Here is a 27,192-nt window from a genome sequence, read left to right on the forward strand (position 1 = left end):
CAAACTAGTTAGTAATGTTTTATGCACACACTGTATGTTATTAAGGGATCAAACTCCAGTGCTTTAAAACAAATATTTGCTTATGAGCACTTTGATGAAGGGCTTGCATCTGAAGTGGGGGAGTGAAAATAGAGCCACCTTCCTCAGGCATTCTCTAGGGGATTATCCTGCCAAGGCAAACTCTCTGTGCTCTTCTGAGGACCATTGCCCTGAGCTGCTATTTCCTATGAAATGATGCCGTGATCAGTGAGTCCAGCAGCACTTTGCCATTGGCGTGGAGGTGTGCATGCTGTCCAATATAACATCTTCGCATCTCAATGTATTGGTTTCTTCCAATCAATCTCCCATCAATACACTGAAAATTCCAAATCAAATGCTTACTCGTTACTCTTTTGTTTCTCAAAGCCTAGCCTAGAACTACCTCTGCTGTAGCTAAGGTGAATATGCAATGGTTGGCTCACCCATTAAGGCATCAGTGCCTGCATTCGTCGGGGAAGGACCACAGCTCATCTACACTGCATGAAGAAGGTGCCAGGTTCAATCCCTGGTGTCTCTGGGTACAGCTGGCAAAAGCTCCTGCCTGGAACCATGGAGAGCAGCTTCATATATTCATTGCCCCATCCCTCATGGTGCCACCTGAGGCTGGTCATCTGGCTACGAGGCAAGGCCAGTTCTGGCCAACCTGCTTAGCTTCAGCCAGGCACTGTCTCTGATTTAAACCATAGCTAAAATGAGAAGTTTTCTGCCATTCCTATGGTTATACTTCTGCTTGCTTTTGCCGCATGTCTCATAAAATATCACATATTGCATATATTTTAACTATATTTTTGAAGGAAAGTAGAAAGAAAGGTGCTACTATTTCACTTGTGCCATCAAGGGTAATCCTTTGGCTCTGTCACAGAAACGAGCAAGTAAGCTGTTGGTGCAGGCAGTGTGGTGTTTCTGAACTATCTGCCCAAGTTTTACTCCATTTTTTCTGTTATCGTTTTGGCAGTTTCGCTCTCGTTTCCCTTTTCCTCTCTGATAGCGTTTTGGTGTTTTGTAACAATAAACCAATTCAGCAATGCATTGGTGACTGCCCCAGAAACTGTAGCACAATGCAACATCCCTGCGGCATATCACAATCCTGGACCCATGATCTTGAAAATAACATGCATCCATGGTAATGTGTATTCATAAAGATTTAATGTGCCTGTAAAGTTCAAGTGTGACTAATGCATGATCTGGGCCACGTGTCGCCTTGCAAGGATTGGCTGCTCTTGGAAAGCATGAGAGGGAAGAATGGGTAGACATGGCAGGTTGCTGAATGAAAGGAAGGTGGATGGGGAGTGGGGTTGGCTAAAGACAAGTTGGGAAAAAATTCACAAAATGATTTTCAGGCAAGAAAGGCTTTGTCTATTGGAGGGAGGCAACACAAAGCACAACGTATGAACCTAAACCATAAATTAGAAAATCAAAGTTATTAAACTTAATGAATTGTTAGCGTGCACTATGGATACAGACTGGGGTGGAAACCCTGGAAGAGATGAGCTGTTATCAGTTGTTTCTTTTAAAAAAAAACAACACTCCAAACTACGCCACTGGTATGCTTTTTGTTTATTAAGGAAAGAAGTGACTAGAAAGAAGCCTGTGAAGATGCCTGATCTTCAAGAGCGGGATCATTTGAGAAAAGAACGGCTTTGAAGCAAATATACGTTTCAGCAGGATGAAGATCGGCGAAAGGGAAACACAGTCAACAGCTAGCGTGATCATCATGGGTTCCTGTCCTGGCTGGGGCTGGTGGACCAGGAGAATTCCTCAAAGCTTCAATTTTGCAGCAATTGCGGCTTTTCACATTCATGCAGGATATTTAACTGGAACAAAGATTACCAATAGAAAGGTATTCTGTAATTCACATGGAGAATAGGATAAAACCTAATCATATAAGCATATCTGTCTCTGATATGGTAGGTCATGTCTAAGCTGTCCTAATCCAGGGTTAGCCAATGTGGTGCTTGAGGGCACCAGTACCTCCTGTAGTGCCTGCAAAAGGGCTCAGTAAATAGCCCCTCAAAAATCTATAATGCATGAGAGACTGTTTGCTTTTCCTGCACAGTTCCTGTTTGCACTTACTCAGCCTCTCCAAGATGGACCATGCGTGCCCCTTTAAACATGCTACATTTCAGTGAATGCCAGGATTAGACACACACCCTCCCATCTGTGCTGAACAGGGGAGAGGTGCAAAGAGCTTCTCTCTGTGAGCGAGTGCAGTAGGGGCGAATATAGGTGATTTTTCCTCCTCCACTGATGGAGATGGCTGATGGGGAGGAGCTCTGCACCATTTTGTGTCCTCTCTCTTTTTCTGCTCTTCTACATGTGGCAGCCATTTTATAACTAGAACCCTGTGCTTTCTCAAAATTCTGAATGTGTCCTCTAGCCCAGAAAGGTTGACAACTCCTGCCCAAATCTCAGAGACTGAATGTGCTTCTTTAATGTGGGAGCTTTTGCCCTTCACTACCAATCCCCAGGGGCTGGAAACCCTCACTGGCATAGCTGTCAACTTTTCTCTTTACTTATAAGGAATCCTATTCGGAATAAGGGAATTTCCCTTTAAAAAGGGGAAACGTTGACAGCTATGCTCATTGGTTGTAAAATATTCTTTCCTAGCAGAGATACACTTTTGGTGCCAATTTTCTAATTTTTAGGCTACAGATGAAGACAGTTTGAATCTTCTGAACTTTTAATGGGTTGCTTTAATTCTTGGTGTTTCTCTGCTTTTATTACAACCTTTTTGCTATCTAATTAAACTTTCTCTGTGTGGTTCTTTTTTATTATCTGACTTTAGTATTTATTATTGAATGAAAAATAAACAATACAGTTAACTCATATAGACACCCAGACAGCTTATGCTGGAGTCATGATGTGATAAACAGCCATATCTGAACAAGGCCTCAGAGTCTACTTCCACTGAAACATATTGTGTCTGTGGTGACTTGAGGTAATCTGTCATAGCAGTTTTAGACCTTCAAGTCCTCAAATAATGAAATGTGCATTTGTGAATTTGCCCCAAACTGTGATTTAAGTGTTGGGTATATGTGTGTGAAAATAATTACCAGCACTTGGCTTTTTGCCATTAAAACGGATTCCGGAAGACCGACTGCACATTGTTTAAGCACAGAAGCAGCTTTCTTCATTTCTTCGGTGGTGGCAAAGCGATCAATTGCTTTCATGTAGTCATCATGCGAGGCAAAAAGGAAGTTTGTGAGGGTATCAACAAGAACGGGGCAAGTTTTGATAGCAGTAGCTGGAAAGGAATGGAAAATGCTTGAAAATTAGATTTTGAGTGAGGAAATCTGAATTGTGATATAAGTTAGCAGGCTTTGAACCAGTTAAACATCACATGCAAAACGCAGGTAGTGTAGCTTTGACTAGGGTATTCAAGTTAAGCAGAAACTATGAGTGCATGATAAAAACCAAATATATAACAGATAAAAATATTTTTAATTAATCTGTTACTTTTGTGAATCTGTCAGCTTTCTACTTTCTCACCTGCTAACTGGCTCCCTAGGGTGGTAAATGAAACAGCATGCCAGATTCCATGACCCTGAATGACAAGGTTTTTATTATTTCAGTCATGTCCATAAAATGGAACTTGGAGTGGGAGGCCAGGTGTCCAGGACACATTTGATCTTCTATTCCAGAAATAGATCCAGAAATAGATCCAGGCACCAGTCTTCTTAACCTCCTCACCATACCACAGAATTCACCTATTCTTTTTTTGGGTGTGCAAACATGGCATGATTATGTACATTCAGTGCTGGATACAGGTGCCATGTCATCCCTGTCCCAAATTATTCGTTGATCTAAAACACATTCTGCTGGAACAGTTATAATCCGTTCTGCACCGATAATGCACTTCTCAAGCGCTTGCTGCCCACATGCTTACAAAGAGAGCACTTTCTCAGCTCTCCTTCTCCTATTGGGGAAGCCCTATGGACATTGCAGGGCTGTGCCATTCGCCCTCATCATATTTAACTTGTCTTTGAATGAAATAGGCAAAATAAGAAACAGTGCGGTCATTTAGCCTCCTCTGTATACTAGAATATATCCACAGCATATCAACACACCGGTTTCCATCCCCTCTTTTGAAAGGCTATTATGTGTATATTGTATATACTCGAGTATAAGCCTTTGCATATAAACATAACAGTCTTACCCAGAATACCTGTGGGGTGAAATACTTTCCCCCCACATATGTCCAAAGAAAGCTGTATGAGCAAAAATGAGCACATAAGCCCAGATCCATTTACCCACAACACCGGATGCTAATAAGCAATTGTGAATTGTGAGTGGGGCAAAGCCATCCTCCTAACACTGGTGTCACTGCATCCTAGCTGGGCGAGGCTAGGATGAGGTAGAGTAGGGAGCGGCAAGGTCAGAGCCGCATGGGTATGCCAATGGAAGCTCTGGATTGGCTCTGCTGGTGCACCCATCCTGCCACAGAGCTATCAGGGTAAGCTGAAGCAAAGCTGACTTTGGAGGGTGGCTCCATCCAACCATACGGACGAGAGAGAGAGAGAGAGAGAGAGAGAGAGAGAGAGAGACTGGCCTATGAAATGCATTTGGGGGTAGTGTCAGGGACTGGACTGAGGAGGAATGGTGGGGACCGCCCCACCCTCTTCCTGAACCTTCCCGAGAAGAGGAGGAAAGTATAGATTTAGAATAGTGGTTTGCAGAAGGTCATAGTTCAGAGGCTGGAGAGGGGAGAAGCTGGGAAATATTGGGAGAGCAGCAGGAAGAAGAAGCACCAGGGGAGAGACAGCTGACAGACTCAGTGTCTTTAGACAGCATTCCTGACCCCTCCTCTCCCAGGACCTGGCGTGCATTGAGAGTAGGAGAACAGAAAGCACAGAGGCAGAAAGCACAGATCAGCCGGCGCAGGGATGATGTATAATAGGAGAGACGGAAGGGGTGGGACTTTACTTGGAGCAACGCCATTATCTGAGAGGCGGCATCCTCCGTCTCTCTCTGTGAATATTGAATAAAATACCATGGTAAGAACTTCTTGTTTTACCATTTCTGATTGCCAGCCAGGAGGGTGGGGGATCGGATTCCCTGAAGCCTGACAGCTAGGCAACTTTATACTGCTACTGAAAACTAATTTGAGCAGCAGGATAACAATGACTTACAAATTTTAGGTATTTAAGGAAAACTGTTTAGTATGAAATTGTCCAGTATGAAACTCTTTCCTATGGAAGCATCCATACTTACCCAAAAAGGTCCATTGAGACTAAAATGACTTGTTATAGGCAACTCACCTGAATAACAGCAAACCAACAGAGTGCCCAGGAGAAATACAGTTGTCAGCTTCATGGTGGAGATGGTTGTCTATTGTGTACCAGATGGCAACAGGCAATGGACTTCCTTTGGAAAGTTAAGGACCAAGCTTAAATATATATAGGAGACTGTTGGTTTTCCACCCAGCTGAATTTGTGCCAAATTACAGAAATAAATTCTTCAGAAATGTAATTCAAGCCATCTTTGTTCATGAAGTTGGTTCCCAGAGCAGGGGCGAGGGGAAAGTACAACTATAGCTCTTTGATCTTGTTCCCATGAGAATGAAGTGGCCCATAGAAGCCACTTGTTCCTGCTATGCACAAATGCAAAACGATAAAGGATATTTTGCAAACTGGAGAAGTGAAGCATGTGGTTACAAGAAGAATGAATTATGTAGGATCACATTAAAATGTAAAAGGAACTGAAAAGCTTATTAGTGCCAAAGAAGTTCATATCCAGTTCAGGTATGACCAATAACACAGAAACAAGCCTTAATCTCTGTTTTAGATAAAATTTGTCAGTAGTGACAGCTGAAGAAGCTATAAAACAACAAAACTGGTTTGGGCAATTTTGGAGAAGCAGGTGTAAAAGGGTAAAGGGACCCCTGACCATTAGGTCCAGTCGTGGCTGACTCTGGGGTTGCGGCGCTCATCTCGCTTTACTGGCAGAGGGAACCAGCGTACAGCTTCCGGGTCATGTGGCTAGCATGACTAAGCCGCTTCTGACGAACCAGAGCAGTGCACAGAAACACCGTTTACCTTCCCGCTGGAGCGGTACCTGTTTATCTACTTGCACTTTGACGTGCTTTCAGACTGCTAGGTTGGCAGGAGCAGGGACCAAGCAACGGGAGCTCACCCTGTCGCGGGGATTCAAACCGCCAACCTTCTGATCGGCAAGTCCTAGGCTCTATGGTTTAACCCACAGTGCCACCCACGTCCCAACTAGAAGCAGGTGACTTTCTATTAAATATATAAAAACCTTAAATTGTGGTTTTATCCATTAAAAGAATGACCTGGGGACAGTCACTTTTGAATCAGCCAAAATGGTGAGCATTCCAGAGTACAATAATCACAGCTGTTATTAAAAAATTAGGCTAAGTTGTTAAAGTACTGACTGTTACTAGCCAGAAATGTTATTACTATTGTTAGGTTAAGCGAATCTGGCAATAAACCTTTGGGGATATAAATTGACATTTCTAGCTCTGTCAAGCTCAGATTTATTCATTTGAAAGGTTACATTGTTCTTAATAGGAATTTGACCAATTCATTTCTAACCAATAACTCATGTTTTCAGTAATTATGAAATTATTAATACTGTTCTAGTGGACTACTCCCACCATTAAAGGGAAACTAAGATGACTTTAAACAAATAATTTATTGGCACTTGTTCAGCACTAATTCCTAATGGTATAAGAGCTTAGCACTTAGTGACGGTGTTGGCAGCAAAATGACCTGCCCTTTTAACATTTGGGTTTGACCTCCCGCCAAATCATAAACAGTCTTGGTTCAATAACTTTCTGCAACATTTATCTTCTTATTTTAACAAATATTGACAGGGAAATCTACTGAAATGAACAATGGAGTAAACCTTTCCCCCTATAATGCAACAGTATCCACCTGAGAGTTAGGAAGTATGCAGAAAAGATTTTATGGTCTGGTTGATGTACTTACCCAACCCACTTTCCCTCAAGCAAAGAGGACTGATGAGCTGAGTAAATATACAAACTGGCCTCAAATGAACTGACAGGAGTCACCCAATGCTGTGAATGCTGTGATCATGGATGCCTGGGCACCCACAAAGGCCTTCATTGGTGCCCCCAAGCAGGGGCCTCAGACTCAGAGCTTTCAGTAAAAATGTGTGGGGCAGCTTTACTTTTGCTGATAAGGTGCCAGAAGGGAACCTACTGTTCTGGGCTGAAAATAACTGGCATGCCTTCTACAAGGCTTGCAATATTCCTCTGATTTCAGGCAAAACTGCAGGCATGACTGAATGGAAGAAGGAAATCCTGTTGAGGGGCTGTACTATTCCTCTGAATGAAATGTATGGAACCTGAGGGGTCCCCTCTGCCCATTTTCTATTTTTTTTTATATATAATAATTTTTATTAGTTTTTTGACAAAAAGACAAACAAAACACAAAACAAAAACATATATAAACATTTAAAAACATGACTTCCCCATACCTCCCTTTCCCTGCATCCTTGCTTTACAACTCTTTAGCAACCCTTCAGTCAATCTCTTTAATAGTTTTCTTTAGATTTCCTTAATATTAAAATTTACAGCTGTAATTCTCTATTTCTTACCCCTAGACATCTTATCTGTCCTCAATTTTACAACAATTTTTAAGGTATATTTTAAATTTGTTCCAGTCCTCTTCCACTGTCTCTTTCCCCTGGTCACGAATTCTGCCGGTCATCTCTGCCAGTCCCATAAAGTCAATCACCTTTGTCTGCCATTCTTCCACAGTTGGTAGTTCTTGCATCTTCCAATACTTTGCCAACAGGATCCTTGCTGCTGTGGTCGCGTACATAAAAAAAGTCCTATCCTTCCTTGGCACCAACTGGCCGACCATGCCCAAGAGAAAAGCCTCCGGTTTCTTTATAAATGTCCACTTAAGGACTTTTTTAATTTCATTATAGATCATTTCCCAAAAGGCTTTGATCTTTGGGCAGGTCCACCAAAGGTGATAGAAAGTACCTTCAGACTCATTACATTTCCAACATTTATTATTGGGCAAATGGTAGATTTTTGCAAGCTTGACTGGGGTCATGTACCACCTATAAATCATTTTCATTATATTCTATTTTAAGGCACTACATGCCGTAAACTTAATACCGGTGGTCCATAACTGTTCCCAGTCAGCGAACATAATGTCATGACCGATGTCCTGTGCCCATTTAATCATAGCTGATTTAACCGTTTCCTCCTGTGTGTTCCATTTCAACAGCAAGTTATACATTCTAGATAAATTCTTAGTATTGGGTTCTAGCAGTTCTGTTTCTATCTTTGACCTCTCCTTCTGAAATCCTAATTTCCTGTCCTGCTTAAATGTCTCATTTATCTGATAGTAATGTAACCAATCTCGAACTTTAAACTTTAGCTTCTCAAAACTCTGAAGTTTAAATTTTTCACCATCTTGCTCTAGGATTTCACAATATTTTGGTCAGTTAGATTCCATGTTTAATTTTTTCACCACCTTGGCTTCCATTGGTGACAACCACCTAGGGGTTTTACTTTCCAACAAATCTTTGTATCGAATCCAAACATTATACAAAGCTTTCCTAATAATATGGTTTTTAAAGCCTTTATGCACCTTTACCTTGTCATACCATAGATATGCATGCCAACCAAAGTTGTTATCATACCCTTCTAGGTCCAAAATGTCTGTTTCTTCAAGGAGTAGCCAATGTTTCAACCAGCAGAAGGCCACTGATTCATAGTAAAGTCTTAAGTCCGGCAGGGCAAAGCCCCCTCTATCTTTTACATCAGTTAGGATCTTAAATTTTATTCTGGGCTTTTTGCCCTGCCAGACAAATTTTGATATATCTTTCTGCCACTTCCTGAAGCAGTCCACTTTGTCTAGAATCTGTAAGGTCTGAAATAAAAATAACATTCTAGGCAATACATTCATCTTTATAACAGCAATTCGGCCTAACAAGGAGAGTCTCAGCCTAGACCATATTTCTAGATCTTTCTTTACTTCTGTCCAACATTTTTCATAGTTATCTTTAAATAGATTCACATTCTTAGATGTTAAGTTTACTCCTAGGTATTTCACTTTTTTCGTTATTTCCAAACCTGTTTCACTCTGAAATCTCTCTCTTTCCTCAGCAGTTAAGTTTTTTTCTAACACTTTCGTTTTCTGTTTATTGAGTTTAAATCCTGCTACTTGACCAAAAATCTCGATTAACTCTAATACTCTTCTGGTACTAGTGACTGGCTGTTGCAATGTCAATACTAAGTCATCTGCGAATGCTCTTAATTTGTAGTATCTAACTCCGACCTGGACACCTTTAACCAACTGGTCCTTTCTAATCATGTTTAACAAAACCTCCAGGACCAATATAAAAAGCAAAGGGGATATTGGGCAGCCCTGTCGTGTACCTTTTTCTATAGGTATTTCTTCCGTTACCACATTGTTCACTATTAGCTTTGCTTTTTGTTTAGAATATATTGCACCTATACCGTTTTCAAAACCTTGGCCTACCCCCATCCCTTGGAGATACTTCTTCATGAAACTCCAACAAATGTTGTCGAAGGCTTTCTCCGCATCCACGAAAATCAAAACCGCCTTTCGGTTGATGTCAACTTCTAACAACTCCAAAATGTCTATAATGTTCCTCACATTGTCTGACATATGTCTCCCTGGGAGAAAGCCAGCTTGGTCTTTATGAATCTCCCCTATCAACACTTTTTTTAGTCTTTTTGCCAAAATGTCTGCAAAAATTTTATAATCCACATTAAGTAAGGATATAGGGCGGTAGTTTTTAACCTGGTTCTTTTCAGTCTCTGTTTTCGGTATAAGTGAGATGAAAGCCTCTTTCCACGATTCAGGTGCCTTTTTCCCCTCCATAATTTCATTACAAACTTCCTTCAATGGTTGTATTAACCATTCCTTCAATGCTTTGTAATATCTGGCAGCCCTCTGCCCATTTTCTAGATATCTCTTTCTTTGCTGTTATTTAGGAGAGGAAAAGGGGTCATCGGTGACTAACCTAGGACACTGCCTTGCCTTGGGTTTGCCATCAACCTCCCATGTGTGTGGAGGAGCTGAAATCCAGGCCTCCACACATGGAGAGCCAGAGGGCTGTTTGGAGAAGAACATAAGCAGTAAAGGCAAGAGGCAGGCAGCAATTTGGGGAGAGGGCTTTGGCAACACACTGTTTTCCTTCCCTCTTTCCTGCCTTGTAGCCCAACAAGGAGCAATTTGAGCTCGAGTTTTAATATAGCTGTTTTGCGCAACATCAGTTTGAGCTGGTAGAAGCAAGATGGCTTGGTTGTGCTTAAAGGTAAAGGGACCCCTGACCATTAGGTTCAGTCGTGGACTACTCTGGGGTTGTGGCGCTCATCTCGCTTTATTGGCCAAGGGAGCCTGCGTACAGCTTCTGGGTCATGTGGCCAGCATGACTAAACTGCTTCTGGCAAACCAGAGCTTTCTATTAAATATATGACTTTCTATTAAATATATAAAAACCTTAAATTGTGGTTTTATCCATTAAAAGAATGACCTGGGGACAGTCACTTTTGAATCAGCCAAAATGGTGAGCATTCCAGAGTACAATAATCACAGCTGTTATTAAAAAATTAGGCTAAGTTGTTAAAGTACTGACTGTTACTAGCCAGAAATGTTATTACTATTGTTAGGTTAAGCGAATCTGGCAATAAACCTTTGGGGATATAAATTGACATTTCTAGCTCTGTCAAGCTCAGATTTATTCATTTGAAAGGTTACATTGTTCTTAATAGGAATTTGACCAATTCATTTCTAACCAATAACTCATGTTTTCAGTAATTATGAAATTATTAATACTGTTCTAGTGGACTACTCCCACCATTAAAGGGAAACTAAGATGACTTTAAACAAATAATTTATTGGCACTTGTTCAGCACTAATTCCTAATGGTATAAGAGCTTAGCACTTAGTGACGGTGTTGGCAGCAAAATGACCTGCCCTTTTAACATTTGGGTTTGACCTCCCGCCAAATCATAAACAGTCTTGGTTCAATAACTTTCTGCAACATTTATCTTCTTATTTTAACAAATATTGACAGGGAAATCTACTGAAATGAACAATGGAGTAAACCTTTCCCCCTATAATGCAACAGTATCCACCTGAGAGTTAGGAAGTATGCAGAAAAGATTTTATGGTCTGGTTGATGTACTTACCCAACCCACTTTCCCTCAAGCAAAGAGGACTGATGAGCTGAGTAAATATACAAACTGGCCTCAAATGAACTGACAGGAGTCACCCAATGCTGTGAATGCTGTGATCATGGATGCCTGGGCACCCACAAAGGCCTTCATTGGTGCCCCCAAGCAGGGGCCTCAGACTCAGAGCTTTCAGTAAAAATGTGTGGGGCAGCTTTACTTTTGCTGATAAGGTGCCAGAAGGGAACCTACTGTTCTGGGCTGAAAATAACTGGCATGCCTTCTACAAGGCTTGCAATATTCCTCTGATTTCAGGCAAAACTGCAGGCATGACTGAATGGAAGAAGGAAATCCTGTTGAGGGGCTGTACTATTCCTCTGAATGAAATGTATGGAACCTGAGGGGTCCCCTCTGCCCATTTTCTAGATATATCTCTCTTTGCTGTTATTTAGGAGAGGAAAAGGGGTCATCGGTGACTAACCTAGGACACTGCCTTGCCTTGGGTTTGCCATCAACCTCCCATGTGTGTGGAGGAGCTGAAATCCAGGCCTCCACACATGGAGAGCCAGAGGGCTGTTTGGAGAAGAACATAAGCAGTAAAGGCAAGAGGCAGGCAGCAATTTGGGGAGAGGGCTTTGGCAACACACTGTTTTCCTTCCCTCTTTCCTGCCTTGTAGCCCAACAAGGAGCAATTTGAGCTCGAGTTTTAATATAGCTGTTTTGCGCAACATCAGTTTGAGCTGGTAGAAGCAAGATGGCTTGGTTGTGCTTAAAGGTAAAGGGACCCCTGACCATTAGGTTCAGTCGTGGACTACTCTGGGGTTGTGGCGCTCATCTCGCTTTATTGGCCAAGGGAGCCTGCGTACAGCTTCTGGGTCATGTGGCCAGCATGACTAAACTGCCTCTGGCAAACCAGAGCAGTGCACAGAAACGCCGTTTACCTTCCCGCCAGAGCGGTACCTATTTATCTACTTGCACTTTGATGTGCTTTAGAACTGCTAGGTTGGCAGGAGCAGGGACCAAGCAATGGGAGCTCACCCCATTGCGGGGATTCGAACCGCTGACCTTCTGATCGGCAAGCCCTAAGCTCTGCGGTTTAACCCACAGCGCCACCCGGGTCCCTGGTTGTGCTTAGGTGACTAGCAAATAGAAGCACAGGTGCCACCCAGCAAAATTTCACTACACACATTAAAACAACCACCACCCACCTGCAAAATACAGTTCTTTGTGTACACACTCGAGTGGCATGTGGTTTTATGCTGTTCTTTTCCTCTTAGGGTGTACACACATGGCAGTCTAAAATTGATTTGATGCATTTTGTGTGTGCATGTTTTACATGTTGTAAACAGAGCACCCAGGTGGAAGCCTGAAGTTTCTGCCTAATTAATTTGGATTTCCCCAGTCCATGGATTATTTGATTGGGGGGGGGGGGATCCCAGTACTGCACACATGGAGAGTGGAAAAAGAATCTCCCTGTTTCTTTAGCCCCCCCCCCCTCCTTTTTTGCCTAGGAAAGTTCTCTGGGCAGGAGCAGCAGGACTTGCCTGGTGAATCAGTTAACAGCAACATGGCTAGAAAAGAACAGAGCTGGAAGAATTTAGTGGCTCTTGAAACTTCTTTTTTATGCAAAAGTGGTAAATAAATAAAGAATTATTATTTTTTAATGAACATTTGGCTCTTTGTGGGACATTTTTGAAAGGTTTGCTTTGGTAAGATGTATTGCTGTGCAATTTCACAGACAAAACACATGCATCTGTGTGCATGCCCACAAAGGACCTCAGGTTCCTGGAACTTTCAGAAGCCAAGAGAGCAATAATTGAGGAGACAACAGGCACCGTGGGAACACACTCCATTAAGCAATTGCTACGTCGAAGAAGTAAAATTCACAGAATAGAGAAGTATTTTCTTTTTACTGAAACTGAGCACACACTGAAACAACGCTAAACAAGACACATATTCCCTTTGATATCAGTCAGACTGCATTTAGGGCAGTTCAGAAAACAGGAAAGATTTGGGTTTGACAGTTTTGCAACAATCAAGTATGATGTAAATGTTTCCTAGTTCCTCTTCAGGGGGTCTAAGGTAGGAATCTCCTCTGAATGCTCAGAAAGTGGATCCAAGTGAATCCAAGGCATAGCCAGATTTCTCACTCACAGCATTATCCTTGCTAACTAATGGTAAGTACATAATTTTCTTTATTATCTTCCAGTATTTGCCAGTTTTAATCATAGTGTTGATGAAAGGCCAACTGTCATCTATGAAGTTTGCTATTTGGAAACTTCTTCACAAGCGCCTTAAGAATGAGCTGTATCTATAACTTAATTCCCATATATTTCAATGGGGCTTTTGCAGATGACGTCCTAACTCTGGTGAAAAGTTTTGCTGTTGTTTTGTTTTTAAATGGAACAGCTACTTTGGCAAAATATCCTGAATGGGATTGAACATTGATAAATACCTGTAGATTTAGATTTACAGATGTTCAAGGTTAAGTATTAGAGTTAAGTATCAATAAATATTCTATTGCCTCACATTGTCATTAGTTTTTGTCTAGGTGAGACAGTTGCGTGTCGAGGTCCCCAAGGCCACCCCAATAACTCACACATCACACAGAATTTTTTGTTTAAGATTTTTGGCATAATTTTGGCCACAACTTTATTAAAATACAAATTTGTGAGTGGTTGCTTAGGCACTGGTTGCGACTATCTGCCCCCACCATGGGGGACAGACTGACATTCCGCATGATGCGAAAGTCAGAATAGGGGAATACACTTGGGGGTAGCGACGGAGCAGGGAACCTGCCCTCACTCCAAATGCAACCAGGAGCTCATTGCTATGGCCCAAGCCCCCTTGACAGAGTGGACAAGCAATAGTTAGCCCCCAATTCCTTTAACGGAATCCCTTGCAGCAGCAGCATTAGAGGGGCAGGCACTCAACCTACCAAGGGCAGGCACTCAACCACTGCCCCTCAACCAACCAAACCATAAACCAATGCCTAACCGCAACCTTACAAGTTGTGACGATTTGCTATGCAGTAGGCAAAAAACAAATGCCCACAGCCAATCAGCCAGATGGACAAAATTCCTACCGGGCCCCTGCCCCAAGAGCAGACGACCCCATGACAGGCATAGCAAGGTCAAAGCGAACAACCCTAATTCTAGGGAGGGGGGGACGGGCAATCCGATGCACGGTCAAAAAGAGGAAGCTCTAGCCTCGTGCAAGGAGTTTTAGCATTTCTGGCTGTCAATCAACAAATGGCAACATTAACTTCTTCCCAACAACAAGGGAAGCCCCAATCGCATCAGTGGCCAACGATCAATTAGCCCGCCCCCAACTTTGGAGTGTCCTGGCAGCCCCCACCGCAACACGTGCTCTCCATGAAGGAGAACACGTTTTTCTGGAAAAGTAAAGAACACATATATAGTAGGCATAATGGAAACTTTGTGGAAGGAAGAGAACCAGTGGAACATAGTTATCTCTCTAAAGACAAACTCCACAGGAGGGACTGGAAAGAGCATACTGGGAGTGGTTTCACACTGTAGGTCAAAGACAACATAGAATCCACCATGTTAGAAATCCCAAAAGGGGTAGATTCCCCCATGGAATCCTTGTGGGTGTTGATATCAAGCCACAAGGGTAATTTAGGAGTGGGGGTGTACTATTGTCTGCCTGTCCAAAATCCCCAGGGTGATTGTGAGATGGAGAATGAAATTAGGGAGGCATCTAAAGGAGGAAGTGCTGTAGGCAGCGCTTTTCCTGGGGGTACGCATACCTCTAAACATTTTGTGAATCTAAGTTTGGCCTCATTGAGGGGCAGTATTTCAACATGAATAGGAAAATGAGAGTACTCCTAAACATTTGGGGGGGGGGGGGAACACTGGCTGTAGGAATGGGTGACTTCAGTTACTCTCACACAAGCTGAGTAGGTGTGGGTTCCAGTTATGACAAAGATATAACATTTCTAGATATCCTAAATGACTTAGACCAGTGGTTCCCAATTAGCTAAGTACTGTGCCCTCTCCCGCCTCCCCCCCCCATTTTTCAAAAGCCAAGCCATGGACCCCTTTTGAAAATGTTGATATCTCTATGGTAGTTTTTGTTATGTGGATGGTGCCACAGACCCCTTGGGTGGGTTACCCAATTGGAAACCGCTGCCCTAGACAATTGGTCATGAAACTATCCAGAGGGGCAATGACTCTGGGCCCCAGTGGGGTAGCACCCAGGGCCTGATGCAAGATGTAAGTGTAACTGAACCAATTACTGGACAATTGCTGAGGAAGTTGAAAGGCAATGGCAGTGCTTCTCTTCTAGAAGAAAATTTGCAGGTGCTCATCATGTACAGTGGTACCTCGGGTTAAGAACTTAATTAGTTCCGGAGGTCTGTTCTTAACCTGAAACTGTTCTTAACCTGAGGCACCACTTTAGCTAATGGGGCCTCCCGCTGCTGCCGCCCGATTTCTGTTCTCATCCTGAAGCAAAATTCTTAACCCGATACTTAACAGACATGGCTCTTTATTTTTATGTTTCCATTGTTTAATTATACTTTGGTTTCAGCAGAGGGTTGTTGCTTGTCTTGTTTTGTCTCTGCTTTGTGGACTTGTGCGCAGCAGGTTGGAGGCCACTGGGGAGTGAGGAAGGGGGGTGGGAAGTATAAATGCAGTAAAGAAAGACACTGAATTAGGATTGAAATGGGTGGACCAGGAGTGCCTCTTGATTAATGCCAATTGTCCAAGTTATAGAGGAATCAACCACAAGCCATGCCGAAGATGGAGGTTCGTCCATGGCAGGGACACACTCCCAGGGCACACCCGCTCTGCCTTTCAGGTTGGCAGAAACGGGCTTGCACGGCACAGTGGGATGCAGTGAACTCCCCAGACTCTGGGGAACATTGCCAGCAGGGCTTATATCTCATAAATCCTGGTTTTCTCCTGCCTGAACCTCCTCACAGCCCATGGAGGGCTACCAGGAGTGACCACCATTGACTCGTGATGTGAACTGAAACCTCTAAGGCCATTACTGACGTCAGCCAGCAGTGCAGCTGATCCTCAGCACCCTGGCACTTTGGTGGCCACAACTACCGCTACTGCTTGAAGACTGTAAGCAGTTTTTCTTGCATCACTGTCCTGCTGATGTTCTTAGTTTAAACATCTTCCTTTAAATTTCCTGTTTCTATTCTATTTTTAAGCATTTTAAAAAACTACATTGTGTCAGAGCTGGGTAGAGCCTTCATAGTAGCCCCTTTCACTTCCTTGCAGTGTTTAACGCATTTTCAAACACCACAATCCTCATTAGTTGTAGTAGTAGCAGCGTTCAAGGCATAGGTATGCAACTTTGTGAGCACTGCATTTTATAAACTGATTCATATTAAAATAAACATTCCAAAAAATAACTCTGATGCCTCAAAACTAACAGAGACAGTGCACACATAGACAAGTATACATGCACACATTAGTACAGAGTGAGTTTCCCCAGTTTGAAAGTTTAGCACTTGCCATAGTCAAGCAACCTGGATATGCAGCCATTTATTTTCCTTTCTGTAGGCAACTAATCACACCCACCATGTTTATTTTAAATTTCCCTTTTAAATTATGTAATTAAACTCGTACTTTGCTTCTTCTTTATATTTCAGTTTAGTTCTTTGATTCTTAACGATGGGAAACAAAAGCAGCCGAATCAGTGACCTGCTCTTACTTGTGCTCGATGACCTTACTCAGGAAGACTTCAAAAGGTTTAAAGACAAGCTCTCCTATTCAGACCTCGAAGGAAAGCGTTTCATAATTCCCCGAAGTCGGCTAGAGAACGCGGACAGGGTAGATACCAAGAATCTCCTGCTCAAGTGTTATGGTGGAGATGATGCAATAGATGTAACCATACAAGTGCTCTCGGATATTAATCAGAAACAGTCTGCTGCTAAACTCAGAAAAGAGAAAGAGAAAGGTAAGGGACTCTGAGAAAACCTGCGACTCATTTCCCTCCATGCATCTCCAGCTGGACCAAAAATAGCCATGAACAAGCTGTGCTTAACACAGGTGATCCAACTAGCTCTACTTACCACTTCTGTCCAGAGTGCAAGTATCTTCTAGAAAAGAGTTATGAAATGATTATGTACAAAGAGTTTACACTTATCGAGTCTGGCAAACTTGCTCAGAATTATCTACTACAGCACACCACTGCAATGGTTGCAACATAGAATTTGTATGTGAGAAACTCAGTTGGATTCAACTATTACATTTGGGGAATACACTGTATTTTAGCCTAAGCTGGGGGGCAGAGAAAGGAAGAAACTCCAGATGCTTGAAGAAAGATTTATTTCAAGCCCAATGCATTTTGGGATAATCCTTCTTTGGGCCACCAGGTGTCCCTCTGTGAATAATACACATGTGTCAGATTACACTAAACTAAACAGGTATTCTAAGAACAATTTCAATTCTCCTTTCAGGTTTGGTGTCTGGTCAGAAAGCAATGGAGATATCACCAAAAGGTACATAAAACCCATAGCAGGTCATTCCTCTTATCAAAGCCTTAGAAGTTTGGGTTTAACACCTTAGCAAATCTGATTCACTTGAAAGTATTTTGAGGGAGCTGCTGAGTGCACATGATTTTGGGTGTTGGATCTGGGTGGTTGCTATTCCATTAAAGTGGTGAACATGGTCTTGAACTATATATATATATACAGGGCAGCATCACTCCTTTCTATGGAAATGATCTAGAGTCCTGTTTGCATATGGAGGGTAGAGTGCTGAGGCCTTCCTCCCTGTGTACAAGCGGACCATAGAAATATTAGGGCAGGGCAGGCCTTCTCTGAACCAAAGCAAAAGCCCACCTAGTCCAGCAGTCCATTTCAATAATGGGTCACACCCTTGCCACACCTACATGCAGCCTCTCAGAACTTGCCTGTCTGCCACTGCAATCCAGGTAAACAAGGCATCTAACCCCACCTTCTAGCCCTGTACAGAGACTCCAGCCACAGTATGGTATTAGGGCTAGAGTGGAGAATCTGTGGCCCTCCAGATGATGGATCACAGTTCTCATCATCCCTGACAATTAGCTGTGCTGGCAACAGCATCAGGAAGGTAATATGTTGGCAATTCCTTTGTTAGGGCTTGAGCGCCCAAGCGTCTTGGATCTGAGTCCAGTATCTAGCCCAGCATCCACAGGCCTCAGTAGGGTCCCAATTTGTTTTCTACCTGCCCCACACCTGACATCATATATGATGTCAGGTGTGGGACAGGCACAGATGCAGCTACAAAGGAATGATCAAGAACTTAATGCTCCTGAGTAGCTGACATTCCTGAGTAGCTGATCAGTGATTACAGGGAGACTCTTCAAAATCTGTTTTAATTCAAACCACTTCATCCAAATGGAGCATTTTACCTCTGCGGATGTCTGTGTCTGCAGAGGAGGGGGAGAACTCCATTTGCAGGAAGCCCAAACCAAGATCAAAAGTCTACTCCTGGGAACTATATCATTAAATATTTCGTTTGCATTGTGGTGAATACAGCACATATCATGGGCTGTCCCTTGAGTCCACTAGATGACATCGTAAGGGATCATTGCCTTAGGAGAGCGAGAAAAATTCTCAGGGAAGACTCACACCCCGGCCAGCACTTCTTTATACTTCTATATCTCCTGCCCAAGGGTAGAAGATTAATCAGCCATACCAACAGGCTAAAAAACAGCTTCTATCCATGGGCTGTTAGGCTGTTGAACGGAAAATAACATAGAGAAATTGACTTGTGAGGTGGTGTGTTGTTCGATCAGAGATTGAGTGTTTGGGGGGAGGCTCGTTTAATTTCATTGTACACAAGTTGTACAATGACAATAAAGGTATTATTAGTATTGTTGTTTCATGTACTCTCCCCCAGTGCTTTCTTTCTTGTTATTAGATTACAGGATTAAATACAGAGAATATGTATGGGAAGAATATCAAGTAATTCAAGACAAAAATGCCCTCCTTGGTCAATGGGTGAACCTAAACAGAAGATACACCCAACTCTTGATCATTCAGAAACATTGCCTGCTGGAAGAGAAGCAGCACGAAATTATGTCCACAGGAAGGAAACATGCCAACATGATGGGCAAACAAGCCAGTCCAGGCAGTATTGGGGCTTTATTTGATCCCGACGATAACAGAGTGAACCCTAGAACTGTCGTGCTCCAAGGGCCTGCTGGGATTGGAAAAACAATGACAGCGAGGAAGATTATGTTGGACTGGGCAGTTGGCAAACTCTACCAAGGCAAGTTTGATTATGCATTCTACATAAACTGCAGAGAAATTAACTTGATGACTGAGCAGAAGAGTCTGATTGATTTAATCTTTTGGAACTGTCCTGAGAGAAATGCTCCCCTGGAAGATATTTTTGCAAACCCAGAGAGGCTCCTGTTCATAATCGACGGTCTTGATGAACTGAAATTTTCCTTAGAATCCAATGAGGAACATCTGTGTTTCGATCCTAGTCAAAAGAAGCCGGTGAAAGTTGTACTGAGAAGTTTAGTCAGGAAAAGCATTCTTCCCAAATCATATTTAATCATCACTACAAGGCCAATTGCTCTGGAGCAACTGCAGAAGTGTCTGAAGTATCCCCGCTACATAGAGATCCTGGGGTTTTCTGAGAAGGACAGGGAAGAGTATTTCCACAAGTATTTTGGGAATGAGAGGCAAGCGGTACAAGCTTTTGGGGTTGTGAAAGCAAATGAGATGCTCTTCACCATGTGCTTTGTCCCCATTGTGTGTTGGATCATCTGCACTGTGATGAAGCAACAGATGGATAGAGGGGAAGATCTTGTGCAGACTTCAAAAACAACTACCTGTGTATACATGTTTTATTTAACTAGCTTACTCAGAGATCACAGTCCAGTGTTGGAAAGAGGTAAACAGAAACATTTCCAAAACCTTTGTCTCTTAGCCAGAGAAGGAGTCTTGACAAGGAAAATACTCTTTGAGGATGATGACCTACAAAAACATGGCTTAAAGGAGGCTGACATCCGGTCACTCTTCCTTCACAAGAAACTTTTCCAGCAAGATATTGATTGCCAATCTGCCTACAGCTTCATCCACTTAAGTTTCCAAGAGTTTTTTGCGGCCTTGTCCTACGTGCTAGAAGAAATACCAGAAATGGCCGACAAATCAGATAGTTGTTATGAAGACGTGAGAAAGTTGCTAAAAGATTTTGGAGAGGGTAGAAATGAGTACTTAGTGTTGACAGTCCGCTTTCTGTTTGGTCTTTTAAATGAGAAAAGTAGGAAAACCATAGAGAAAAGTTTAGGTTGCAAAATTTGTTCAGAAACAAAACAAGTGCTTTTGGACTGGATCGAAGCTGAGGTGGCATCAAAGAGCTGTCAAAAGCAATCTGAGATATTCTGTTGCTTATATGAAATTCAAGAAGAGGAGTTTGTGGGAAGAGCAATGGACTGTATCCCTGAGATTAAGCTGTATGATAAGTGCCTAGGGAACGCATTCAACTCTCTGGTTATTTCATTTTGCCTGAGACACTGTCGTAAAGAACAGTCCTTCCATCTTGGATACCTACTTTTTTTGTCAAGGTATGTGAACCCATCAGAAGACACTGTTCAGATCAGTTCAGGGTTTTTGTTTTTTTGTTTTTAGCTAAAGTGCAAACCAAAACTTTGGTCCATTTAATTATGTCCTTTCCTGGGATATTCTGACCACTATGGCCCATGCAATGGCAACCTCATAGTTAGATTATGATCAAATATATAGGTGGTTTAAAAAAAAAACAATTAAGAAAAGGTGTAATTCTCTGAAAGCCAAATAATGTTCCAGGTTTAAGATTCTATGTTGTATGTAGGTATGTTCAAAGGTACTAGCGCATGGGTAGCAGTGAATCTAGGGCACAGATTTTTCCAGAGAGCCCATTTTGTTAAGCCAGGGCACATAAAATTTTAGTTGCTAAAGCTCAAACTGAATGCAACAAACACGTATTTGCAAACATTTATATTGTACATGTTCATTCATGGCCATCACTCCCTTTTGAGCATATATTTGGTGGCAAACCCAGCTTTGCTGGTGCATACTTCATGAAAGAGTCCAGTTTTGGTTATCAAGGGAAAGTTTCGCTCAATGTGAATTTGACTTTTCATATTCTAAAATGTGCCTTTCTGTTGCTTATGGCTATGCCAACTCTTTCAGAAGTGATTTCACCCAGAATGAGCACATATGTCAGCATTTATCCTCTAGGGCTAAAAATTACTCTTGATCAACAATCTTGTCTCTGTGCCCTGGAGGAGTTGTGTAAAACATAACCTACAACTTCACAGGTCATGATGCAACGTTGTCTGCTGCAGCTGTATGATCCAATTGCATAGCATAGCCAACACAGTTTTCTATTTTGTTTAGCTTATATTTTAATGGAAGAGTGGATGAAAACCTGCCTCTCCTATTTGAAGGACTGAAGGATCCAAGGTGCAACGTAAGAGAGATCTGGTAGGTAGCTGGCAATGATACTTTTGTTCTTTCATGTCCTGTGCAACTCTGCCTTAGTTCATCTCACGCAGCTTTCCATTGGCATGCCCAGGGCCCAGATGCCCTCAGCCCTGTCAGGGGCTCAGCCAAATGCCCGAGGGCACAAACTGGGTAGGGACTGGGAGGGCTGTGCACACTACTCCCACCCCAGCATCTCTCCACAGGACTGTATGGAGATTCTAAGCCTGTTCAGCTGGAAGCCTCCTCAGGATCTGGAAGCTTGTATTACTAGGGTTCCCACCTTTCAGTATGTTCTGCTGAATGCAATTGGAATGTTCCTTCAGCCCTTCATCTTCAACGGACAGAGTCTGAGAGTGGAGGGAGGCATTGAAGGTGGTGTACATGGCTCTCTATTTTACACCATTAAGGCAGGAAATAAATGCAATTTTAAAAATAATATGTATGAGACCATATAGAAGTCTAGGGTTGCTGTAGGCAACTGTTACCTTGGATATAAATAGTTTTACTTAGGTTTGCAGCTTTAGGTGATTTAAAGTAGCATCCATTGTAAAGGCCTTTTTATTGTTTGGAGATAGCAGCAGCCAACTTTTTGGACAAATGTGCAGCAAGTCAAATCTAGAGGACTGGAAGGTGTGACATTCTGGTATATGAAGGCAGTGGGAAGTTGGAGTAGAAGAGTCTTTTGAGGAGGGAGGGGGAAAGCCAGCTCCCTGCAGCTGCCCCCTCTCTGGCTAATGGATAGGGCTATGCAGCCTGGCCTTTTCCCTTGATGTGCAAGGAGATTCTGTTGATGATCACATGAATAGTTAAAGTCACTACTGAAGTGAGTAGACTGCATTTCCAAAGCTGATTTTAAAAAGGAGAAGTCTGTTATCAGGGGCCGCCAATCCATGTCAAACTAGTTAAAAGTCAAAAGTATAGGCATGGGCACTTCCTGTTGGCACCCATCTGTCTCGGGAGACAATGGAGGAGTGTACTTTTGGGGGAGAGGTCAAGCTGTTGGATGGTTGCAGTGCCTGCTGTGGAGAGACCAATGCAGAAGAGATGTGCTTTGTTGCAGCAGATGAAGGCATCCAGTTGCGCTGCTGCAGATGCACCATGGTGTTTCTTCACTTTGGCTCCTACAGTCTAAAAGCTTATCCCAAAGAAGTTGCAAAGAGTTGGGAAAGGGAAGACTGACTCCCTATTTCTTCCTCAGTTTTAAGCGATGTAATCTCAGAGCTGCTTCCTTTGAGATTCTTACCTCTGTCCTCACCGTAAATCAACACATCAGAGAATTCAACTTACAGCAAAGCGACCTAGGAGAAATGGGAGTGATCAAACTCTGTCAAGCACTCAAGCATCCCAACTGCAACCTGCAGACACTGAGGTGAGTGCTCATAAGTGCCTTTTATCAAAAGGGCAGAACCTGGGTTACACTTGCCAGGGTTGCTATCCAAAATGGCTGCCTTGTGCCAAAGGTTACCCAGCCTGGTTGGAAGACATAATTGTAGTCTGTGATGCTCTGCCCCGAGTCCTGACACTGCAAATCTCCATGCCACTGATCTATATTTCTGAGTCACTGGAGGGTAAGTGGATAGTCAATGTGATGGCAAACTCAGTGGTTGGAATAAGAAATAAATTAAAACACATTAGTAAATATGTACACTGTTATATAAGTATTTGGCATAGCAACCACATCTAGAATATTGTTCACTGTGCTAGTCAGCCCATCTCTAATGCACTTTCTGAGGACAAAGGAAACAAAGCACTACGGATAAGGAAAATGCCAAAGATAATGGGACTTCTACTTTGGTGTTTTTTTAAAAAAATGTGACCTACTTTTGAAACACAGTCAATTTACTGAATACATTGTTATCATTAATTCCTCTTGAACACTTAAACCTTTCAGATTACGTTGCTGTAACCTCAGCCCCAAGTCATGTGAGAAACTAGCCTCTATTGTTCCTAAAAACCAGAACCTGAGAATGCTTTATTTGGACTTTAACAATATAGGGGATGCTGGACTAATAGAGCTCTGCCAAATGTTGGTGCATCCAGACTGCCAACTGCAGGTACTCAGGTAAGTGACCAATGGCTTATTGCAATCATAGGCAAATTGTGGTTCTCCATGTACTGTTGGGCTTCAGCTCCCATCTGCACTGGCTAGCATGGCCAATGCCCAGGAATGTGGGAGTTGTAGTCCAACAGCTTCTGGAGGCCACAGCCCCCCACTGGCTTTTTTAAAAAAAACTTAGCATCATCTGAATTGCCTGGCTCGGTATAGATTTTCTCCTAAGCACAGTACACATTGCCCCAACTCAATTTTGACAAAAATACCAAATATTACTAAATAAATTATTGTTTGTTGCCTGAAATTAATGCTACTGAAGATTTTTGATGATACACTGTAAATGTATTGTCAAAAGAATTGGTCTTCTATATGATGGCAGCATGAAATAGTAATTGCAACTCAATAGAAAACAACCCAACTCTTACACTGGACACTTGGTACTGCTCACTCTGGAATATAGCTGTAATGGAGAAAATCACACACCATTTGAGTTTTTGTCAAAGACTAGGACCTCCAGACACTTGATTTGGCATTCCTAGGACATAATACAGTAGAACCATATAGAGACTATCTTGGCTGTCTCTTAGTGCAGACCCAAGTCAGCAAGCCTGAGCTTCTACAGCCACCACCTGCCCTGGCAGGATTGGCAGCAACAGGATGTTCAATGCTTGAGATTTCATTCTCTTGTTAATTATGCCGTTTTAAATGTGCATTTTGTATTTGACTTCCTTTAGTTATGTTTTCTTTTGAAATGTTTAAGGTTTTTTTTGGTTGTTTGTTATGTTAAATATGCATCCTGTTGTTGACCTTTGTAATGCTTTATTTTGACATCTTTAGGTAATATTTTAGTATCCTGTTAATTATGTTGTTTTGAATGTATACTTTATATTTGACTTTCTCCAGTAATGCTTTATCTGATGTTTTAATGTGTTGCAAACCAGATTGTTTTCTTTAAAATATAAAGTGGTATAGAAATGAAATGAATAATTAACTATCAGAGACAATACACCCCATCAGCAGGCTCAAATTTCTAAGCAGACTCGCTTTGCAGATGGCATAAATGTCATATTCCATTATAACAAAGAGACAGCACATTGGGGGCAAGATTCTGCTACATCTCTTCTTCCTAACAGGCTAGTTGAGAAGGTGCAGTAGTAGCTCTGTCAACATGGGACCATTTAATCAGGTAGCCTAGCGTAATCATGACTGTGGCAAAACCAGGGAGAGGTGCACATCTTGCAAGCAGAGACATTTCCATCATAAGCCACCACTGATAGGGAATGTCAGCCAAACTAGTCAGATTGGGAAATGGATGCAAATTCTCAAATCTTGGGTGGGGGCTGTCCTCAATGAGTACATAAAGTGACCTTTCTTCTAAAGGACTCATTTTATTTTCGTTGCAATAAGTTATAGACCCTGCAAAGGCAGATATTGTAAAAATATTCTGCCGCTGGACTTAAAGCCTGTTAAAGCTACCTCCATGTAAATAACTTTGTAATGGATTTTTCATCTCTTTGAACAGCTTGCTTGGTTGCAATCTCACTGCTGCTTGCTGTGTGAATCTTGCTTCTGTTCTCTATAAAAACCAGTCCCTGCTAGAGCTGTCTCTAGGCCATAATGAAGAAATAGGAGAGGCTGGTGTGCAGCTCTTATGCGAAGGCCTTCAACATCCAAACTGCAAAATAGTTTCGCTAAGGTACTTGTTTCAAAGTATTTGAAATATCATAGGGATGTTAAAAGCAAATTGAACAGTGATGGGAACCTTTGACAAAGCGGTTCATAACTACATTGGGAATAAGGTACTAATTATCAGCTGTACACAGAGTTTGGATAAGAATTGCTTCCAACAGATTTTAGGAGATTTGGGGCATGGTGCCATCAGTATGCTAAAGCACCCAGCTCTATTTGTCCATAGTATCAGGAGAACAATGCAGATCCTGGCCATACCTGGATACTGTGGTGGTGTGAATGGGAGAAAAGAAACCAAGCTTGAATGGAGGGGCTGTGGGTGAATGGTTTGTGTCTGAAAACGTAGACCAATTGCCTTAGACAAAGCTGCACTCTCCATAAACGAGCAGATATACCGTATTTTTCGCTCTATAACACACACCCGACCATAACACGCACATAGTTTTTAGAGGAGGAAAATCCTTAGGCATGCCACCCGTAGGCATTCCCTCCATAACACGCACAGACATTTCCCCTTACTTTTTAGGAGGAAAAAAAGTGAGTGTTATGGTGCAAAAAATACGGTAATCTGGTGTACTTCTGGATCAACATTTTTCATCAAACTGCAGTTAGCAGTCATGCTATTATGCTTTTATACGTGTTGGCAGCCTCCCAGGATGGCTGGGGCAACCCAGCCAGATGGGCAGGGTATAAATAATAAAATTACTACTACTACTGCATTCTGCACTAACAAGATTGACACCCTGTCATCATATTACATTTCTGTTTGGAGAGCTGCACTGGCTGCTACTTTATTACTGGGGCAGATTGTAAGTATATGAAGCCCTCAAGAACTTGGAACCATTTTCTTGAAGGATTTTAACATGTATTTTTATTGTTATTCTTTAACTGATTCTGTTATTGCATTTTATGTTCATTTGTTTTTAACACTTGATTTTTAAGTGACTAGTTTCAAGGAAACCATTACAGTGGGAAGAGCGATCATCTTGGATATCTTTGCAGACATTTTGGGGGGAGGGGGAGGGTCTCACATTTAGATAGCAAAGGTGGACATAAACAATAGGCCAATAGCTTATGAGAAGCTTCCTTACAATAGAAGCAAATCAGTCAAAACTTCAGTTAGAAGAATGCAAAGTCATCTAGGACAACTGTCTTTCTGAGAGTTATTTACAGCAACCCTTTCCTTATGAACTTTTATCTAGGTTGGATTCATGTGGCCTGACAGAGGCATGTTGGGAAGCCTTTTTGGCAGCTCTCAAAACAAACCAGTCTTTGCGAGAGCTTGATCTACAAAATAATGATGATTTGAAGAGGTACCTGGAAGCTGATAAACGAAGCAGGATTAGAAAACTGAAGCAGCATAACTTTAGAATACAAATAAGCTTATAGGCCTACAACATGGGGAACGTGGGTTTGCTTTTTTTCTAATAAAGTTAATTAGTGGTTGTCTAATCTGTTAAAATGGTAGTTTGATTATCTGTATTTGATTTAAATTTTGTTTAGAGATTTATGATTAGTATATGGGCACATGTTCACATTTCTTCAACCTTGTTTCCTAAAAGAAAAAAGCAGCTTTTTCATTGCTGCTGGTGACAAACAGAATTCTCCTTTCCAGTCTGTTGTCTTCTCCATCTTTAGCCTCATGCAGTAAGAAAATCTCAATTATCGTTAAATACATAAGTGTGATCATATTTACAAAAAGGTGTAATTAAATTGTGACACGGGAAAGCTAAAAAGGAGTACGTCCAGAATTTACGTCAATTCCACATCAGTTTCTTCTGATAAGATAACCTGTTCTTCATTCCACCTTTTCAATTTTTTACTTTT

General features: G+C 42.1%; 2 protein-coding genes across 8 annotated transcripts; one reads left to right on the forward strand and one right to left on the reverse strand.

The window, feature by feature from the left end:
* Positions 1–1,581: 1,581 nt before the first annotated feature.
* Positions 1,582–5,460, reverse strand: LOC310840045 (secretoglobin family 1D member 2-like). The gene is made up of 3 exons (XM_083729191.1): positions 5,298–5,460; positions 3,093–3,283; positions 1,582–1,853 (listed from the first exon to the last, which is right to left on the reverse strand). The coding sequence occupies exons 1-3, from the start codon at positions 5,350–5,352 to the stop codon at positions 1,806–1,808; spliced, it is 294 nt and encodes a 97-aa protein (XP_083585317.1). The 5' UTR covers positions 5,353–5,460; the 3' UTR covers positions 1,582–1,805.
* Positions 4,172–27,101, forward strand: NLRP6 (NLR family pyrin domain containing 6). Of its 7 annotated transcripts, none has more exons than XR_014561702.1 (10): positions 4,172–4,492; positions 13,244–13,359; positions 16,809–17,116; positions 17,619–17,660; positions 19,066–20,722; positions 21,537–21,623; positions 22,822–22,992; positions 23,619–23,685; positions 25,199–25,372; positions 26,568–26,707. XR_014561702.1 is itself a non-coding variant. In XM_083728928.1 (10 exons), exons 3-10 carry the CDS (start codon positions 16,831–16,833, stop codon positions 26,752–26,754), a joined length of 2,775 nt encoding a protein of 924 aa, XP_083585054.1. In that variant the 5' UTR covers positions 4,172–4,492; positions 13,244–13,359; positions 16,809–16,830; the 3' UTR covers positions 26,755–27,101. The 7 variants fall into 7 exon arrangements, 6 of the variants coding, with proteins under 6 accessions (XP_083585054.1, XP_083585055.1, XP_083585058.1 ...); XM_083728928.1 differs by having other exon boundaries at positions 23,515–23,685; positions 26,568–27,101; XM_083728929.1 differs by having other exon boundaries at positions 13,255–13,359; positions 23,515–23,685; positions 26,568–27,101.
* The last annotated feature ends 91 nt before the right edge of the window (positions 27,102–27,192 follow it).

The sequence above is a fragment of the Podarcis gaigeae genome, assembly GCF_964106915.1.
Source record: "Podarcis gaigeae genome assembly, chromosome: 1".
In the NCBI taxonomy this organism is placed as follows: Eukaryota; Metazoa; Chordata; class Lepidosauria; order Squamata; family Lacertidae; genus Podarcis; species Podarcis gaigeae.

Excerpts from the sequence above, each read along its gene's own strand:
- LOC310840045 (XM_083729191.1), bottom strand. The coding sequence starts at position 5,352 with ATGAAGCTGACAACTGTATTTCTCCTGGGCACTCTGTTGGTTTGCTGT. Across the intron at positions 3,284-5,297 it reads GTTGGTTTGCTGTTATTCAG|CTACTGCTATCAAAACTTGC; the intron begins GTGAGTTGCCTA and ends ATTCCTTTCCAG. Across the intron at positions 1,854-3,092 it reads TGGCAAAAAGCCAAGTGCTG|TTAAATATCCTGCATGAATG; the intron begins GTAATTATTTTC and ends TCTTTGTTCCAG.
- NLRP6 (XM_083728928.1), top strand. The coding sequence starts at position 16,831 with ATGGGAAACAAAAGCAGCCGAATCAGTGACCTGCTCTTACTTGTGCTC. Across the intron at positions 23,686-25,198 it reads TGCCAACTGCAGGTACTCAG|CTTGCTTGGTTGCAATCTCA; the intron begins GTAAGTGACCAA and ends CTCTTTGAACAG. Across the intron at positions 25,373-26,567 it reads TGCAAAATAGTTTCGCTAAG|GTTGGATTCATGTGGCCTGA; the intron begins GTACTTGTTTCA and ends ACTTTTATCTAG.